The sequence below is a fragment of the Rutilus rutilus genome (assembly GCF_951802725.1).
Source record: "Rutilus rutilus genome assembly, chromosome: 1".
Lineage (NCBI taxonomy): Eukaryota > Metazoa > Chordata > Actinopteri > Cypriniformes > Leuciscidae > Rutilus > Rutilus rutilus.
Window position 1 is genome coordinate 17,671,643 of NC_140209.1, and position 21,166 is coordinate 17,692,808.

Sequence of the window (21,166 nt, forward strand, 5' to 3'; positions counted from 1 at the left end):
GAGTAATAATTGACATCACAGGAATAAATTGCATTTTAAAAATATATCCAAATAGAAATCTGGAAATAGCCCAAGCAATGTAAATAAAAACTAACTCATATGAAATGGTATCCACAGCTGGAATAAGTCGCTATTCAAAATAAGTCCCACTCTTCTTCTGAGGAGTTAGTTGGGCAGTTTGACTTTTGACTTTTTTTTTCTTTTTTCTTTTTTTTGTGAGTTTGTGGTTTTTGTAACAGTGATTATCACACATAAACACATAATTTGTTGCAAAGGAAGCCAGAAACAAAAATGATCAGGTGATACAGTTTTCAACAACATAAAATAGAATAATGCACTAATCTCATCATTGACTGAAAGAGGTTTATTGATGTTACCAGATTATCACAAAATATTATGTGAATATAAAAAAAACACACAAAAAAACATAGATATCAATAATCAGCAAATGAATCTCAACGATGGTGACATGTTTCATGCTGCAATGCATGCTGGGAGCCACAATAGTATAAAATGCATGTCTCCCAGAATGCATTGTGGCATGAAACATGTCACCATTGTTGAGATTCATATGCTGATTCTTGATATAGGTTTGTCTATATTCCAATAATATATTTCATAATCAAAATTCTGTATATGTAATCTATTGCAATAGTGTATTGTTAGTGTATATAATCTATTAAGAACAAATAACCACTTTTGGTCAACTATTCTACTTTATCTTGTGGAAAACTATATCACCTGATTATTTTTGTTTTTTGGCTTTCTTTGAATCAAATTATGTGTTTTGGAAAAACTGTTTAAAAAAAAAACCCTTTTACTAAAAGTCAAACTGCCCAACTAAATGAGACTCTAATCACCATAATGGTGACCAAACATTTTCAATAAATCGTCAACATCTAAACCTCTGTTCATTCTCAATAATAACTTATGTAGACAAATGACAGAAATAAAGTCAATCTGGTTATTAATAACTTAAGATGGTAATGATGTTTGTGCAGTTTTTTAATCCTCTGCTGAGATCTTCAGAGATTCAATTTCTTCCTTTACCTTCAGTTGATTTCATCTGAGGCTGTGGCTGGAAGTCAATTGTAGTTCGGTTTCTCTTTCATTCGGTGATTCTGATAGTTTACAGCAGGTGTTCATCACTAATGCTCAATCATCACTTAAGTACATCATTAATTTTAACACCGATTCAGAGTTATTTTAACTCCCTTTAGAGAGGGACCAAATTTATTCTGAGCAAAGTTAATTTAACACAGGGATTTTGCTGTCTATATCTTGTTATTTTCATATCTTGGCCACCTGTCATGAGAAGAATTACCTTGACCTATATCTTATTCCACATTTTCTGTATCTTTCAGCGATGTCAGCGATCAGCTCCAGTTCAGATGATCCAGTGATCCGGATTCTTCTAATGGGCAGGAAGGGTTCTGGGAAAAGCTCATCTGGAAACACTATACTGGGAAAAAGAAAGTTTAAAGTTAAAAATCATGAGTCTGAAGTGTGTGATGATAAAACAAAGATCGGAGAGAAGCAGGTGTGTGTGATTGATTCTCCAGATCTACTGGATCCAGATCTGAATAAGGAGAAGCTGGAGAAAATGAAGGATCAGCTGGTCTCTCGATGTTCAGCAGGTCTCAGTGCAGTTCTGATCACCGTTCCTCTAGATAAACCTGTGGAAAATGAGGAAGAGATCCTGGATTATAATAAAGTTTTATTTGGTCCTGAAGTTCAGAAGTACATAATGATTCTGTTCACACATGGAGATGAACTAGAGGATCTAAATGAGAGCATTGAGGAACATCTAAAAAATCAAGATCATGAGGATCTTCAGCGATTGGTGAACGAATGTGGAGGAAAGTTTCACTCTTTTAATAACAAGAGAAAACTCGGTAATCAGGTCCCAGAACTATTGCAGAAGATTGAAGGAATGGTGATGAAGAACGATGGGATATTTATCAAGGAGCAAATGAAGAGGAGTGAACACAAGGAGACTACTGTCAGTTGTAATTGTAAGTTTTTATTGTAATAATTTGGAGCATCTGTAAATGCTTTAAATTTAAATCTAACACAACCAATGTCTTTTCAGTTGGTTTCATCTAAAGCTGTGGTTGAAGTCAGTTGTAGTTCTTGTGTTTCTCTTTTCTTCAGTGATTCTACTCGTAGTCACCAGATTACTTAAATTATCAAACAATCATCACTGTATTAATCACTTAAGTATCGAATTAACTCTTACACTGCTTCAGCGCTACTTTTAACACACGGCTGGTGGTTCCCATATGAACACCGAGCGGTGTTAAATTAAACACCAGGTAACGTACTCGGTTACTAACGTAACCTCGGTTCTCTCTAGAAGAGGGAACGAGTACTGCGTTTTTGTAAAAACGCTACGGGAAAAGTCTCTTTTCACGAAATACTGAAGCAAAAAATTATCCTTAATTTTCATAAATGTAAAACGCGTTGCGGCAGTGCTAGCTATGGCGAGACGGCTTGCTCGCTCATTGGCTGCTCTGCAGCAACTGCATAAGCCTATCGAGCGAGGCCTGAGGTGACGTCAGGCCAATGAGGACGCTTCGCGCCCTCCTAGCCATTTCCCGCCGAGACGGGTGTGGCTAACCTCTATATAAGGAGCTCGAAAAGGCTTATTCACTTGATTTTCATCGCCGAAGCGAACCAGAGTGAACCGTACGCACGGCAGAGAACGCAGTACTCGTTCCCTCTTCTAGAGAGAACCGAGGTTACGTTAGTAACCGAGTACGTTCTCTTACGAGAGTCCTCTCGTACTGCGTTTTTGTAAAAACGCTACGGGAACCCCTTGTAAAACGCCGTGCGTGCTGGGATAAAGACACCGATCACTGGAAGCTAACCAGGTGTACAGTGCATAATCACCAGATAGACTCAAAGAGCCTGGGATTAAGGGAGGGGAACCTTAATTCCCTATATTGTAACGTCCGCAGACGTAAAACATGACCTCACAGAGAGAGTCTAGAGACAAGAGGGGATTCCTCTGTCCTTATATGGTTGCGTCAGCAGACGCGAATATGACATCACATAGACAGGGTGGGGGAACCTGAACTAAATGTGGGAAATGTGGGTCTTACACAGTTCTGCCCATAAGACAGTCGGCAGCGCGTTGCGCATGCGATTTCAGTGTTCTAGTTAGACAGCTGAATCGGCTATACCGATAGTAGCTTAGCCTGTAAGGCGGGAACCTCTAGGTTGTAAAACCTGATAAATGTAGACGGCGAGGCCCAGCCCGCCGCCGTACATATATCCTGTAAGGAAATCCCGCTGGACCAAGCCCACGAGGAGGCAACGCCCCTCGTGGAGTGCGCTCTAACTCCCAACGGGCACTGGAGGCCCTTGGTAGTATAAGCCAGCGCTATGGCGTCAACTATCCATCTGGATAAGCTCTGTTTCGACACAGCCATTCCCTTGGAACGTCCACTGAACGAGACAAAGAGCTGCTCAGTCTGTCTGAAGACAGCCGAGCGGGACACGTAAGCTCTTAGAGCCCGGATGGGGCAAAGAAAACTTGAGTCCCCTTCCTCACTTGATCCCGGCAGGGCAGACAGGGAGATAACCTGAGCCCGAAACGGTGTGTTGAGGGACTTTGGCACATAGCCATGCTTAGGTTTGAGTATGACTTTAGAGTCGTTAGGTCCAAACTCCAAGCACGCTGGGCTCACAGAGAGCGCGTGCAGGTCGCCTATGCGCTTCACCGAAGCGAGAGCCATCAAGAACACTGTTTTGAAAGACAAATGTTTGAGGCTAATAGATTGGATAGGCTCGAAAGGGGCACCTTTCATGGCCGCCAAAACCGTAGAAAGGTCCCACATAGGAACTGAAGGAGGTCTGGGTGGATTCAGTCTCCTAGCTCCCCTGAGGAAGCGGATGACTAAATCATTCCTTCCCAGTGACTGACCCAGCGTTGAACCGGAGAACGCTGAAATAGCCGCCACATACACTTTGAGCGTGGAAGGGGATCTGCCCTTATCCAACAGCTCCTGTAGGAAGGAGAGAACCTCCGTTACCTCACAATCGAGAGGTGATAGGCTCCGAGCTGTACACCAGCCGGAGAAAACCGACCACTTCGAGGCATAAAGCCGCCGAGTCGACGGCGCCCTGGCCTGAGTGATGGTGTTTATCACTCCCTCTGCGAGGTCAACGGATAACCGTTGAGCGCCCACACGTGAAGGGACCACAGCTCCGGGTGTGGGTGCCAAATCGAGCCCCTGGCCTGCGAGAGGAGATCTCTCCTCCATGGCACTGGCCATGGAGCGATGTCTGCCAGCTGCATCAGGACTGGGAACCATGCCTGGTTCTTCCAGAGCGGTGCTACAAGCAGCACTGAGCATTTCGTTTCCTTGACCCGCTCTAACACCTGTGGCAGGAGGGAGACGGGGGGAAAGGCATAAAGCGGGCAGCGCGGCCACACGTGGGACAGCGCGCTGTCGTTTCTGGAAAAGAACACGGGGCAATGAGCGTTTTCGCGGGACGCGAATAGGTCCACTTCCGCTCTGCCGAATCTTTCCCACAACAGCAGAACTGTTTGCGGGTGTAGAGACCATTCGCCCAGGGGAATGTTGTTCCTGGACAGCCTGTCTGGGCCCACATTCTGGAGCCCAGGCACATGCACTGCTCTCAGCGAGCGCAAATTGTGCTGAGCCCATATTAGGAGGCGTTTCGCCAGCCTGTATAGGGCTGTGGATCTCAGACCGCCCTGGCGATTTATATAGGACACCACGGCCGTGTTGTCCGAACGGACTACGACGTGTTGGTCCTTGATTTGGGGACAAAAACGCGTCAGCGCATTGTGCACTGCCAGCATCTCCAGGCAGTTGATGTGTTGGAGCTTTTCTCGTTTCGACCATAGGCCGAAGAACGGTCTGCCCTCGAGCAGCGCTCCCCATCCCGAGGTGGATGCGTCTGTCGACACCATCCTCACTCTCGAGGAAGTCCCCAGGCTTACACCTGATCGGTACCAGTCGCCCGCCAACCAAGGTATTAGGGCTGCCACACAGCTCTGATTGACCTTGAGACGTAACCGGCCGGACACCCACGCTCCGCGCGGAACTCGCGCTTTCAGCCAGAACTGCAGAGGGCGCATGCGGAGCAAGCCCAGCTGAAGAACCGGTGATGCTGAGGCCATGAGACCTAGCATCCTCTGAAACGTCCTGAGCGGGGCAGTCGCGCCGCAGCGGAAAGATCTCGCTGCGCGCTGAATGTGCAGCACGCGCTGTGGCGACAGCCGTGCTGTCATAGACTGTGAGTCCAGAATGGTACCCAGAAACGAAATCGTTTGACTGGGGTTCAGTGAACTCTTCGTCCAATTGACTGTGATACCAAGATTCTCGAGGTGATCGAGTAAAATGGCTCTGTGCTCCACGAGCTGTGATCGTGACTGAGCTAGGATCAGCCAGTCGTCCAAATAGTTCAGCACTCGCATGCCTCTGAGTCTGAGAGGAGCGAGCGCTGCGTCCATGCACTTCGTAAATGTACGAGGTGCCAGGGACAAGCCGAACGGCAGGACTGTATACTGGTATGTCTGACCCTCGAAGGCGAATCTCAAGTATTGCCTGTGATGTGACGCTATTTGTATTTGAAAATACGCGTCCTTCAGATCTATCGACATGAACCAGTCTCCTCGGCGAACATGCGCGAGGATTTTCCTGGTCGTGAGCATTTTGAAACTGCGTTTCACTAATGCTTTGTTCAGCCGTCTTAGATCCAGTATGGGTCTGATACCACCGTCCTTTTTGGGGACTAGAAAGTATCTGCTGTATAGCCCCCCTTTGCTTTGAGCTAGGGGTACGTGCTCTATCGCCCCTTTGCTTATCAGTTTTGATATTTCGGCGCGAAGTAGGTGTGCTACTTCTGAATTCACCGAAGTTTCGACGCGCGCTGTGAAGCGGGGGGGGCGCCGACAAAACTGTAGCGAGAAGCCTCTCTTTATAATGCCTAGCACCCAGTCCGAAACCCCTGGGAGCGCTGCCCATGCTACTGCATGGCTGGCTAAGGGCTGGATGCGAAGCACGCTCTGTTCGTGTGACAGAGGTGCTTCGGGGTGCGATAACATAGGCGTTATGCCTGTGGCATTCGAGGCAGGGGGCGCGCTTATTACAGCGGGCAGAGCGCTCGTCCTCGACCTTACTACAGTGCTTAACTGAGTGAGGGAGGGCTGAGCGAGTTTCGCGGGACTCGTGTCTGCGGGTAAATGTGGGCGGGACGCGGGCACATTCACTGCTTTGGACGCGCTGTCTGCCTGAGCAGAGCGAGCGCACACAGGTCTCGTTTTTACAGAGAGCCTGTGGTCCGTGAGACATAGTGTGTGTGGGCACTGGGAAGTGGACACTTTCACTACATTTGAAGCGCAATCGATCTGAGTCGATTTTATGCGCGCGAGCCCTAAGTGTAGGGCTGTGCTTATGTGTAGGGATGGGCACTGAGGAGTGGGCATCGACACTACATTTATAGCACCATCGGCCGTGGCCGGGACACCAGAAAATACACTCTTTTCGGGATATATCTGGGTAGCCGTGAAAACGGCTTTTGTGTGCAGGCAAGCGGGCAACTGTGCGGGCTTGCGTCTTGCAGAAAACGCTGGGGCAGTCGCAAGTCTTGGGACTGAAACAGCGGCGCGCTTGGGTGAGAGACCGGCCGCAGCGGGGCTCACACACCTGCGCTTTCCTAGGAGTGCTAGGACTTCTTCGGGGCTTCCGGCTTTACCACAATCCTCGGCCGCGGCCCGCGCTGAGCGGGGCGTCGGCTGGTAGAGCGAGAGCGGGACCTAGAGCTGTGCTGCTGTCGCTGCTGTCGCTGCTGTGAAGATGTGGCCGAAGGCGGGGGCTGAGGCTGAGAACTCCGCGGAGTCTGTTTCTCACGACTCGCTGCAGAACCGGAGCGCTTCGGAAGGAAGTGCTTGAAGGCTTGAGACGCTTTCTGGGCTTCGGTAAATCTCTCCACGAACTCGGAGAGAGAAGAACCGAAAAGGCCAGCGGAAGACAGCGGGGCGTCGAGGAACGCGTTGCGCTCGGAATCAGCCATCTCCGTGAGCGTAAGCCATAGGTGTCTCTCAGCAACAGTGGCGGAAGCCATACATCTTCCCATGGCTTGTGCAGCGGACTTGGTAGCGCGGAGTGTTAGGTCCGAAGCGCTCCTTAAATCCGCGATGCAGATAGCTTCAGGTCCTATCTCATCCAACTTACGGAGGAGATCGCCCTGGAATATCTGCAGCGTAGCCATGGTGTGTAGCGCTGACGCAGCCTGCCCAGCGGCGGAGAAGATTCGCGCGAGCAGCGTCGACGTCATGCGGCAGGCTTTGGAAGGCAACACCGGTTTAGTCCGCCGTCCAGCAGAGGGCGGGCAAAGGTGGGTTGCTATCGCCTGTTCCACCGGCGGAAGTGAAAGGTAGCCTCGGTCTTTTGCATTATCCAAGGAGGAAAATGCAGGCGACACAGACGAGCGCGTTCGCGCAGAGTAGGGCGCATTCCAAGCTTTCGCCACTTCTTCATGAAGCTCAGGAAGAAAGGGGGCGGGCTTAGATTCCGGAGAAGTGCGCTCACCAGGGAGGAAGCTACCATCTAGCCGGGTACGAGAGGGGAGTTCCGGTGCAGACCACTCGAGGCCGAGGCTCGCCGCGGCCAGCGCGAGTACTCGCATGAGCTCCTTCTCGATGTTGGCTCTCGTAGTGGGCTTGCGGGCAGGAGGCGCGAGGTCCTCAGAGCTCGCCCAGTCCTCGCTGCCTGAAGCTAACAGAGAGCAGGAATCCTTCTCCCCCGACGCGGCCTCGGAAACGACTTCCTCTGATGAAGCGGCGGCAGACTGCGGGCGCTGAGCATCAGGAAGAAGAACAGGAGAAGCCGGTGAAGCAGGCGGGCGAACCGGCGAGCTTGGTCGGGTTGGAGCGGGTTCCGGGACCCGCTGCGAGCGGCGCTTCTTGCGGCGCGGCAGCGCGGCGGGGCATGCAGACTCTGAGAAGGAAGCCAGGCGAGTCCGCAGAGTCACCATCGGCAAAAGCTCGCAGTGAGGGCAGCCGCCGTCAGCGAGCGCGAGCGCTGCATGGTCCTCTCCCAAACAGGAAACACAGATGACGTGGCGGTCTCCCTGGGAGAGTGGGGCTCGGCACGAGCCACATGAAGGCATCTTTAAAAAGACGCAGCTCTTTTAGGAGGTGAGTGTCGCGGGGCGAACACACACACACACACACACACAAGAACAGTAATAAAGGAAAGGATATAGCGCCGGAAAGCGCAGCAGGTACGGCTGTAGAAGGCGGCGTTGCCAGCAGCTTCGAGTGGCTCGTCCCGCTGAAGTGCTTGCCTCAAACGACGCTTGCTTCCTCGTGATCCAGCGATGTGAGAGCTTCGCTGAAGAGATGAAAAATCAAGTGAATAAGCCTTTTCGAGCTCCTTATATAGAGGTTAGCCACACCCGTCTCGGCGGGAAATGGCTAGGAGGGCGCGAAGCGTCCTCATTGGCCTGACGTCACCTCAGGCCTCGCTCGATAGGCTTATGCAGTTGCTGCAGAGCAGCCAATGAGCGAGCAAGCCGTCTCGCCATAGCTAGCACTGCCGCAACGCGTTTTACATTTATGAAAATTAAGGATAATTTTTTGCTTCAGTATTTCGTGAAAAGAGACTTTTCCCGTAGCGTTTTTACAAAAACGCAGTACGAGAGGACTCTCGTAAGAGAACTGTAGCGTTTGCTTTAGTTGTGCTCTTGACCCTTGACTCGTTGACATAAAAAAAATCTCTGGCTGCTATAATTGTGTGTTTATAAAGCACAATTGTTGTAGCTAAAAAAGCCATGAGATCAGGTGATATTGGCTTTTCATTGATGATGAAGATGATATCATCATGTAATTGCCTGAATCCCTGATCTTATTTAGTGTCTAATGCTTTGATTATATAGAACTTGTGGTTTTAAAACTGTTTTATTCATAATAGAAGTCATTTGACTCCGTGTTGTTTATCAAATAATATACTTGGTTTTTAAAAACTATTTAGTGCACAAAAACCATTAATCTATGGCATTACTTAGACACACACAGACATCAAGAAACAGCATATGAATCTCAACAATGGTGACAAACAAACAAAATATCCAGATAATCAGATCAACTCCAGCTGCATAATTTATTAAAGCCGCAATGCATGCTGGGAGATATGGGTGAGTTTTGATTGGTGGTACCCAGCATGCACTGCAGCATGAAGCGTTTCATTGATTGTCACCATGGTTGAGAGTCACACACTGATTCTTGATGGCTAGGTAATAATGTAGAGGAAAGAGTTTAATGCACTAAATGTTTTTAGAATCATTTATATTATTTGATAAAAAACATTGCTCTCATGCTGTAAAATTTAATGGATTCTATTATAATACAACATAAAAACCACAAGTCCTATATAATCAAAGCATTAGACACAGAACATGATCAGTGATTTAGGTATTTACATGAGGATATCATCATCATCATCATCATCATCAATAAACAGCCAACACCACCTGATCTCATGGCTTTTTTAGCTACAACAAATGTGCTTTATAAACACACAATTATAGCAGTCAGAAAAAATTTTATATTAAAGTGTCAAGAGAACAACTAAAGCAAACGCTAACCACCATCATGGTGACTTTAAAATGCAACATTTAAATGATTTCATTAAAATTGAAATTAAATAAAGTAAATCTGGTTAGTTTTAAGTGAAGCTGGTAATGAGTGTACGGCCATGCATTTCACCTTTTTGTTTGGCAAAATGACATCAGCAGAGGTCAAAATCTTGACATCAAATTGACATCGACACTTTGACGTCAATATGACTTTCATTTTTGACCTATTTCTTGACGTAATTTTGACATCAAGGTGCCCGCTGGGTTACTGTGCAATGTTCTCAATGCATCTGCAATCTCATAATTTTGTAACAAATTATGTGCACTGTCACAAAATACACAAACGGATATAAAAAGCAATGCACTTAAATCTATCCAGAAAGGATTTACGGTGAAGAGGGAGACAGTCTGGTTACGGTTAAGTGTTCTCGACCGAGATGGCGTTGCCTATAGACGAGTGCCACAATCCTGGTCTGAAAATTGTTTTCGCCTGTAAAGTCCGGTGCAGTGCTATAGCCTATTTTGTAATGTCCCAAGACAAATGGTAATGGCATGTTGGTATAGCAACATATTCACCATATTTTGACTTTATTCACAAAATATTAAGACTTTATTCTCATAATGTTTCGACTTTAATCTCGTAATTTTAGATTTCTTTTCTTTTTTTCTTTTTTTTCTTATTATTTTTTACGCTGTGGTTTAGGGCTTCTGTAGATCAGGGATTTGATCTTTCTGCCTTAGTTTCATTTGGTTTTTCTGTCTTATTTTCAGATAGATGTCCAGAGAAGTTTGATGACATTCCTGAGAGGAAAGACCAGATCAGGCTGGTTCTGCTGGGAAAAACTGGAGCTGGGAAAAGTGCCACTGGAAACACCATCATCGGCAGAAACGTGTTCAAATCTACAGCCAGTTCAAAGTCACAGACGAAACAGTGTCAGGCAGAAACTACAGTGAGGTTTAGTAAAGAGATCTCAGTGATCGACACACCTGGACTTTATGATACTAAACTCAGTCAAGAGCAGGTTATTCCTGAATTAGTAAAATGCATAACATTATCCTCTCCTGGGCCACATGCTTTTATTATTGTCATTAAAGTGGGTCGATTCACTGAGGAGGAGAAAAATACAATAAAGAAACTTAAAGAAGTGTTCGGAGAACAGATGCAAAAATATTCCATGATCGTCTTCACTCACAAAAGTCAGTTAAAGAAAGGAAAAACAATTGAAGAGTATCTACAAAATGGTGATCCAGATATTAAAGAACTTGTAGGCAGTTGTGGAAACCGATTCTTCTGTTTAGATAATGACTTTCCCAGTTTCCCACAATTCAAAGATCTGATAGGTAAATTAGAAATGATGGTGGCAGAAAATGGAGGGCACTTTAAAAATGACATGTTTGATGAAACAGAAAAACACATTCAGGAGATTCAGAAGCAGAAACTAGATGAGAAAGTGAAACAGCACAAACAGGAGCACAAACCGGTCACTCAGACAGAATGGCAGAAAATATTCTGGCGTTTAGTAGAGGAGTCACGACATGAAGCTAAACAATCTTGTTCTGACACATTCATAGAAGATCTTCTAATTCACAATAATGTGAATGTATCAGAAATACGCAAAAGCCTGAAGAAGGAGGTGTCCCTTGAAGAGAAAGAGAGCACAATAAAGGAAGCTGAGAGGAAAGGAGTCAGTCGTGGGAAGGCAGTAGGTCTTGCAATGAAAGCTACACGAACACTAGCAAAACAGAAGCTGTGCAAAGTACAGTGAAAGACTCAAAAATGATCAATAATGTTTTGAATCTATTGTGTGTGTGTGTAATGAGAGAGAGAAGTAGAGTCAGATGATCTGACTTAAGATCAGTGTCTGTTCATTGTACTTTGCTTAATACATCTGAGAATATTTGAAAAAAGCCAGATCTTCTAATCATGATAACTGATATCTGGCTAATTTGGTTTTGAGACACGCTGTGTAGATATTTAGCACTCAATGTGTGTTAAAATGTAACTTTGGATAGAATAGCACTGGGTGGACGGCGTTTTTTGTTTATGAAAAAATAGGTATATTTTATATGGTATCATATGGCTTCAATCTTTTGAAATATCTGTTCAAGAAAACACTGCTTCTCTTGGCACCTTCTCCTCATCCAGGGAATTATTTGTCAAGGAAATTGAAGACGTTACAAATAGAGTTGCATCTCTGGAGAACACAATTACTAACCTCATGAAAGAAAATGAAGTCCTTTACCAGTCTTGTCTGGAACTGGATGAATATAAACGGAGATGGAACTTCCCAGCTAACAGACTTTAGTTATAAGAACATTCTCCAAATATTCAGTGTTGGTTCTGGCAATGTAAAAAATGTCCAGTTTTCTTGACATTAGGAGAACATGTTTTAAAATGTATAATGTTCCTCAAGCGTTCTCAAACGTCAATGCAGAAATATTTTCCATAAACACCTACAACTGCTGATAAAACATCAACTTAATAGAAGTCAATGGTCAAGAGCCCAACTAAATGCAAAGCAAACACTGATCTCCATGATGGTGACCTCAAACCAAACATTTTCAATAAGACATCAACATCTAAACTAGGGCTGGGCGATATATATCGTGAGATTGTTATGCGCATCTCGTCAGTAAAGCCGGTTCCTTGATTAGTAGTAAATCGCCATCACCTGCTTTCAGATGAAGCGGCATTTACTACAAAGAGCCGTAGTTAACTGACAAGCTGAGCCATATCGCATTAATATCGCGGACGTATCGCCAGCGATATTTAATGCGATATGGCTCAGCTTGTCAGTTAACTATGGCTCTTTGTACACAGCAAAAACTCCAGTGTTAAATTAACACTCCTGGGAGTGTATGAGTCCACACTCAAGAGTGTTTAAGTTAATGAGATAATTTAGTGATGATTGAACCTTATTGAAGACACCTGATGTTAACAAGCAGAATCACTGAAGGAGAAAATCACAAATTGTAAGTTACCGTTATGACGATCAATGGTTGCTTTAGTTGGACTCTTGACCCTTATATTATTAACTTTAGATTTTGTTTGTCTGTTGTTTTTGAATTATATCATCAAGTGATCTGATGGTGTTGGTTATATTATGACAATCATCATTTGAACTTGATCACTGAATTCATTCAAATCCTTCTTTCTGACTTAGATTTATGTTGTTGGTTAGTGAATCTGCATAAATGCCCAGGATTTTTGATAATATAAAGGATTTCTTAGAAGTTGTTAAAAAAAAAAATCATTATTTTAGGCACACACAGACGTCAAGATTCAGTCTATGCATCTCAACAATGGTGAGGAGCAGAATATTCAATTAGGAAAAGTAATATACATAGATCATAATTTATTCATACCGCAATGCATGATGGGAGCCATTAATGAGTTGTGATTGGTGGCAGCCACTGCAACATGCTTTATTATTGTCACCATTGTTGAGATTCACAGGCTGATTATTGATGTCTGTGTTTTAATAGAATTTTTTTGAATGGCTTTTGATCAGAACAATGTTTATTAAATATTTAGAATTATAAGTAAAATACCGATAATCATAGGCTGAAGAATCACTAAACTGCTGCTAACAAGTTAAACCAAACTATCTCAATAAACTATCTCTGGCCTTTTTCAGATCACAGCATGATTATGTCAAAACATAACCAATATTATAAGATAACATTTTACTTTATTCATTTAACTGTTATAAATCAATAACAGCAGACAAACAACAATAAATATTAAAGTAAACATATAATGGTCTAGAGCCCAACTAAAGCAAACACCCATCACCTTAATGGTAACTTACAATTTGTGATTTTCTTCTTCAGTGATTCTGCTTGTTAACATCAGGTGTCTTCAATAATGCTCAATCATCACTCAATTAATCACTTAATTATCTCCTCAGCCCTAAATGCCGCTCCATCTGAAAGCAGGTGATGGTGATTTACTACTAATCAAGGAACCGGCTTTACTGACGAGATGCGCATAACAATCTCACGATATATATCGCCCAGCCCTAATCTAAACCTCTGTTAATTCTCAATAAGATCTTCTGTAGACGTGACAGAAATAAAGTCAGTCTGGTTAGTAATAAGTGAAGCTGGTAATGCTGTTTGTGGAGTTGTTTAATCAGATCTTGATAGAGTTAATGTCTTTTATCTTCAGTTCATCTAAGGCTGTGTCTGAATAAAGTTGTAGTTTGTGTTCTTATTACTCTTTCATTTTTATATTCTTGTAATGTTAGAAATCAACGTTCCTATAATGTTGAATTTTGAATCAAAATTAAGTTAAAATAACGTTTGAGGAACATTATACCTTTTGAAACACGTTCCTCTAACGTGATAACATTTGTTACATTCCCAGAACCAACACTGAATATTTTGGAGAACGTTCTTATAACAAAAGTCTGTTAGCTGGGTAATAGAGAGTCAGAGAACTCTCTAAGTCTCTATTATATCTGACATATCATATAATCATATAAAATTATATCTAAATATCTATACAATATTTTCTCAGTTGCAACATTTTAATTAAAATTCAAATGCAAACTTGCTTAACTGTTACACTGTAAAAAAGAATACATTGATTTGATTAATATCTAATTAATAAAAATGAGGCAACAGATTACAAGCAATATTATTAATTAAATTTAACAAATTATAATTGAGTAATAATTAATCAAATTAATTCCTTAAAAGTTAACCATTTAAAATGAGTAAAATGTACAAAATATATTTTATTGCCAACATTGAAGACACCTGGTGTTAACAAGCAGAATCACTGAAGGAGAAAACCATAATTAAAGTCACCATTGTGGAGATCAGTGTGTGTTTTAGTTGGGCTCTTGACCCTTAAATCATTTACTTTAAGTTTTGTTCGGCTGCTGTACATGAGTTATAACAGCCAGATGAACAAAGAGAAAAGATGATGTAATGGCATTGGTTGTGATTTAAAATTATCATTATTTCACAATCATTTGACCTGAATCACTGAACTCATATAGAGTACAATTTATGAGTTAAGTTAACTTTATTAATTATAGCAGTATAATAGTTTTAGCCTTTTCAATGAAATCCAAATGATCAAATCAATAATAAAAAATAAATAAATATATGTTGGTTTTTTTTAGGCACAAACACACATCAAGATTTTGCGTATGAATCTCAGCAATGGTGACAAACAGATGAACATAAGCTCATTATTTATTCATGCAGCAATGCATGATGGGAGCCATGAATGAGTTTTGATTGGTGGAACCCAGAATGCACTGCAACATGCTTTATAAATGTCACCATTGTTGAGATTCACAGGCTGATTATTGATGTCTGTGTGTCTCTTTTTTATGTAAGAGAAACTTTTTAGAAATTATTTGCCTTACATTGTAAAAGTTAAAAAATATTATGCCGTACAAGGCCAGTGCTGCTATAATTAATATAGATCACCTAACTCAGAAATTGGACTCTATATGAGTTCAGTGATTCAGGTCAAATGATTGTGAAATAATGATAATTTTAAATCACAACCAATGCCATTACATCATCTTTTCTCTTTGTTCATCTGGCTGTTATAACTCATGTACAGCAGCCGAACAAAAATTAAAGTTAATAATTTAAGGTCAAGAGCCCAACTAAAACACACACTGATCTCCACAATGGTGACTTTAATTATGGTTTTCTCCTTCAGTGATTCTGCTTGTTAACACCAGGTGTCTTCAATGTTGGCAATAAAAGATATTTTGTAAATTTTACTCAATTTAAATGGTTACCTTTAAAGGAAGGTCATTTGATTAATTATTACTCAATTCTAATTTGTTAAATTTAATTAATAATATTGCTTGTAATCTGTTGCCTCATTTTTATTAATTAGATATCAATAAAATCAATGTATTCTTTTTTACAGTGTATCTCTTCATGAAGTTTTCTCAAAAGCAATTTGAAGCATAAAAATGTACAGTACACATTGAGCAAGCATGAAACATTTTATTGTACTTTGTGTTCACATGCATTCTGTACTTGACTATTGATTAAATTGTTTTGCATCTGCCTGTTTCACTTTATTTTTCAAATTACACATCTGAGTAATTAGTAATTAATTACTCAGATGACACAATTTGTGTTAATATGACACATCTATTTTGTTAAATTTGTCACAACATTTTGTCCCTGAGCACACAAACTGATACAACTGATACATGTGTTAAAACTGATACAACATGTGTCATTTTTAACACATCTCTTTTGCATCACACCGCACCTTAACTACAGCACCAGACGGAAACCGTACACTCTAAAAAATGCAGGGTTGTTATAACCAAAATGTGGGTCAAATATGGACAAACCCAACCGTTGGGTTAATTTTCATTAACCCAACAGCTGGGTTTGTCCATATTCGACCCAAATTAGGGTTGAAACAACCCTGCATTTTTTAGTGTGTACCCTCTTCAGTTTCTTCTCCTGAAGTTTCCCTCGCCGTTCGCCCGTCACTAGTCCTCCCCCCATCAGTGTTTAACCTCACAAAGCTTTCTGTCAACTTGATGTTGAGGCCTGGAATGCTTACAGGAAGGCCTGGAATGCTTTTGTAGCATGTGAACATACCGTATGGGTTTCGCACACGTCGTGTGTGTGTGTGTGTGTGTGTGTGTGTGTGTGTGTGTGTGTGTGTGTGTGTGTGGTTTCGAGTGTGAGGTAAGAGCAGGACGAGATTCCATTCAGAACAATAATCTAGCGTTACATAAGCAGGCGGCGTTTAAGAGAACAGGACGATGAATGCTTTCCATTGGGTTTCATCAGCCTCAGATTTCCTTGGATAATGTCTTTGATGAATAGCTCAAGGATTCCATGAAGGGTTTTGGTTTTAAAGTAGTGGTTTTGGTCTGGCACAGTCCCGACTAACAGGCCTTATACTTTATGTGAAGGGTCCGATAGCTCGATTAGACGTTTAACCCTGTGTAAAGCCTGACATATAAAATAATAGTCTGAAATGTATTCAAAATCTGAAAAAAGTTTGCATCATATCAGTATCAGGTTTTTATGGCTCATATAATCTGATATAGTGAGAATATGAATGATGAAATCCATATGTCTCAGTAAGTTGATATTTAGAATGCTTAGTTTCATGATTTAAAGCTCTTTAGTTTTAAAACATATAATGCAATGCAATACAGTAATGACTGAGAGATGAACACAAACCTTCCTCAAAAGCCTGATGATCATATTTGATACTCATGATTTCAACTGACTCAACTGATAATATCTGGATAATCAAGTAAATTGAAGTTGCTTCAGTCCAGTAAGTGTTCATCTTGACATATTACTAACAATATCAAAGTTATTCTCACGTTTACTTGATAAAAATCAGTGCAGATTTAACAGCAGAAAGGCATCCCAGCGGGCACCTTGATGTCAAAATTAGGTCAAGAAATAGGTCAAAAATGAAAGTCATATTGACGTCAAAGTGTCGATGTCAATTTGACGTCAAGAGTTTGACCTCTGCTGATGTCATTTTGCCAAACAAAAAGGTGAAACGCATGGCCGTACACTCATTACCAGCTTCACTTAAAACTAACCAGATTTACTTTATATAATTTCAATTTTAATGAAATCATTAAAATTTTGTATTTTAAAGTCACCATGATGGTGGTTAGTGTTTGCTTTAGTTGTGCTCTTGACCCTTAACTCTTTAATATAAAAGTTTTTTGGCTGCTATACTTGTTATAGGCAAAATAGTCATGAGAAGATAAGGTCAGGGGATGTTGGCTGTTTATAGATGATGACGACAATACCATCATGTAAATGCCTGATTCCCTAATAGTGTTCAGTGTCAAATGTTTTGATTATATAGAATTTATGGTTTTTATTCCATATTACAATAGAATCTATTTAATTTTACAGCATTAGAGCAATTTTGTTTATCGAAGACTATAAGGGATTTTAAAAACATTTAATGCATTAAACTTTTTCCTATACATTATTACTTAACCATCAAGAATCAGTGTATGACTCTCAACAATGGTGACAATCAATGAAATGCTTCATGCCGCAGTGCATGCTGGGTACCACCAATCAAAACTCACCAAAATCTCCCAGCATGCATTGCAGCTTTAATAAATTATGCACCTGGAGTTGATCTGATTATCTGGATATTTTGTTTGATTGTCACCATTGTTGAGATTCATATGCTGTTTCTTGATGTCTGTGTGCGTCTAAGTAATGCCATAGATGACAGGGTTTATGCACTAAATAGTTTTTAAAAACCAAGTACATTATTTGATAAACAAAAGTGCTAGACATGCTGTAGAATCAAATGACTTCTGTTATGAATAAAACAGTTTTGAAACCGCAAGTCCTATATAATCAGAGCATAAGACACTGAATAAGATCAGGGCTTCAGGCATTTACATGATGATATCATCATCATCAATAAACTGCCAACATCACCTGATCTCATGGCTTTTTTAGCTACAACAACAGAGCTTTATTAAAAACACACAATTATAGCAGCCAGAGAAAATTTTATATTAAGAAGTCAAGGGTCAAGAGCACAACTAAAGCAAATGCTAACCACCATCATGGTGACTTTAAAATGCAAAATATGATTTCATTAAACCGGAAATTAAATAAAGTAAATCTGGTTAGTGTAAGTGAAGCTGGTAATAAGTGTACGGCCATGCGTTTCACCTTTTTGTTTGGCAAAATGACTTATTATCAAACTCTTGATAGAGGTCAAACTCTTGACGTTAAATTGACATCAACACTTTGACGTCAATATGACTTTCATTTTTGACCTATTTTGTGACCTAATTTTGACATCAATTTGATGTCATATTGATGTTAAATTGACATCAAATGCCCACTGGGATGTGAAGCTCGAGCTGAAAGAAGTTTGTACAATTATACTAAATGACTTTTACTTGCTAAAAAGTCTAAACTATCAATCAGATGACAGAAGGAGTATGAGATTGTGCACGACACGTTTATCAGCAAAGGGATTCATTTAGATGCCTTAAATGTGCATATCAGCTATGATACAGTAGGCTTTAAAGGGTTAAGGATGCACGTTAATTGAGTAGTTTAACTTCAAAATGAACAGTCTGTCATTGCATGTTGTTCGATACAGTAGCTAAGTTTACAAGGACACTTTTTGCTTCAGTCTGAATGAATGAATTCCGATTAATGAATCCAAATGTAGTGTTTACGCAATATGCAACGACAAGCACATGAACCGTTGCCGCTTGTATTCATCCAGCAGTAAAGCGCCCCTTTCCGTGCCCAAACCTGTGTGTTCTGTGGATGAGCGTCTGAAACGAGGACTGTCCTGCTCCACTTCACAGACGATGAGTGTGAAAGGAGAATTTCAGAATGACAGGACACTCATTTGACACTTTATTCAACAGGAAGCGTCATTACCCTATTTCTACGGCTTCTTGAAACTGAAACAGCTGAAGCAAATGTGGCATATTAACACCCGTCTCCACGGGGACCCCTAGTGGTCAGAACAGTGTAAATGCAACAAAAACCCAGGCCAAACATACATAAAAACACATTGGCAATTTTTTTATTGACAGTAAAATCTTTTAAATTCAATTATCTAATCATCTAATAAGATTATCAAGTGTCTATATGTTCTTTTATCAATTGTCAGGGTTGGTTTTTGTTTGTTATATAAATGGCTCAGCTAAACAGGCCAGTAAAAGACTATTAACTACTAGTATTCATCTTAATTATACTAATGTCTAATTAAAACATCTACAAATGTATAAATCTGATCAGAGATCAGGTAAAACCCACAGACACTTGTTCTCATCGCCCCCAGTGGTGAACAATTGAAATTTTGAAGTGTTTCGAAACGTTTGAAACAGTTATGACGTAATGAAGCCTCGTTTACTGAAAAACTTGACTCTGGCATTTTGATACACGCTCCGAACCATTGATTCGAAACCAAAGATCTGTAAAGGTTTCGAAGCTTCATGAAGCAGTTTTTTGAAATTGCCATCACTAGCTATCTCGTGCATTTCTTGTGTGATGATTCATTATGCTTGCTAGCGGTTACATTACAGTACATGAGATTTCACTTACCAAATAAAGAGTAGAGTAAGGAGAGATGGCTGATAGGACAATGGTGAATGGTTTGCAGATCCTGAACGCCATGTAAATACAAACATGATTCTGAACCTCATCAACATCGAGCCAGCATCAAATTCATCAGTTACTTTATAGACAAACTGAAACATTTCTTCAATTAAAAACAAGTATTAACCTTTTTATGTAAAATAATGGCATTTTTAGCAATTAAACTTCTGTCTGAACGCACAGCTGCACAGTTTAAAACAATGTGCTCAAACTGATGAAGAAATACGTTCAGAAAAACTCAGAGCTGAATAAACAAAAATACAAAGACAGAACATACACATGGTATTCACTTCAGTTTTTGCTGACAGAAGCAATACAGATTCTGAAGGAAACACAAAATGGATGCAAGTCAACTTATCGAGGAACAAAGGTTGAATTTGACGAGAATGTTCTGAACACAGAGGTTCGTTTCGGCTCATTTACATCCTCCTCTCTTAATCGTAGAGAAGCAGAAGCATATGGAAATACATCTTGTTTTGAAATCAAAACTTGTGAAGGTGCTGATCTGACAAAATACTCAAAGTTTCCTGATGAGGAAGAGGTGCTGATTCCTCCGTATGAGATGTTTAAAGCAGAGTTGTATAGTCCAGGGGTCAGAAAGTAGAAGTCCTGCCATATGTTTATTCCATCCATAAACTCAGTCAGCTGATTTTACTAATTAGTAGGGCTGGGCGATATATATCGCGATATTGTTATGCGCATCTCGTCAGTAAAGCCGGTTCCTTGATTAGTAGTAAATCGCCATCACCTGCTTTCAGATGGAGCGGCATTTACTACAAAGAGCCGTAGTTAACTGACAAGCTGAGCCATATCGCATCAATATCGCGGACGTATCGCCAGCGATAATTAATGCGATATGGCTCAGCTTGTCAGTTAACTACGGCTCTTTGTACACAGCAAAAACTCCAGTGTTAAATTAACACTCCTGGGAGTGTATGAGTCCACACTCAAGAGTGTTTAAGGTAATGATATAATTAAGTGATTAATTTAGTGAGGATTGATTATTATTGAAGACACCTGATGTTAACAAGCAGAATCACTGAAGGAGAAAATCTCAAATTGTAAGTTACCGTTATGACGATCAATGGTTGCTTTAGTTGGACTCTTGACCCATATATTATTAACTTTAGATTTTGTCTGTCTGTTGTTTCTGAATTGTAAGCACCAGTTGAACAAAGAAAAAAGTGATCTGATGGTGTTGGTTATGTTATGACAATCATCATTTGAACTTGATCACTGAACTCATTAAAATCCTTCTTTCTGACTTCAATTTATATTGTTGGTTAGTGAATCTGCATAAATGCCCAGAATTTTTGATATAATATAAAGGATTTCTTAAAAGTTGTTTTAAAAAAAATAAAAAAATCTTTCTTTTAGGCACACACAGATGTCAAGATTCAGTCTATGCATCTCAACA

The 21,166-nt window shown here is 41.1% G+C and overlaps 1 protein-coding gene and 1 long non-coding RNA gene across 3 annotated transcripts in view; one reads left to right on the forward strand and one right to left on the reverse strand.

Moving 5' to 3' along the window:
• Positions 1 to 11,381, forward strand: part of LOC311291012 (GTPase IMAP family member 8-like) — a gene marked incomplete at its 3' end in the record, with an annotated part of 32,007 nt that extends 20,626 nt beyond the window's left edge. Inside the window, exons 2-3 of the mRNA XM_084409826.1 lie at positions 1,365 to 2,015; positions 10,387 to 11,381. Coding sequence (XP_084265952.1) covers positions 1,367 to 2,015; positions 10,387 to 11,381 — 1,644 coding nt within the window. The 5' untranslated portion in view covers positions 1,365 to 1,366. The remainder of the gene's footprint in view (positions 1 to 1,364; positions 2,016 to 10,386) is intronic.
• The window catches only part of LOC311291565, a 116,774-nt gene that overhangs the window by 73,180 nt on the left and 22,428 nt on the right, over positions 1 to 21,166 (reverse strand). The window lies entirely within an intron of this gene.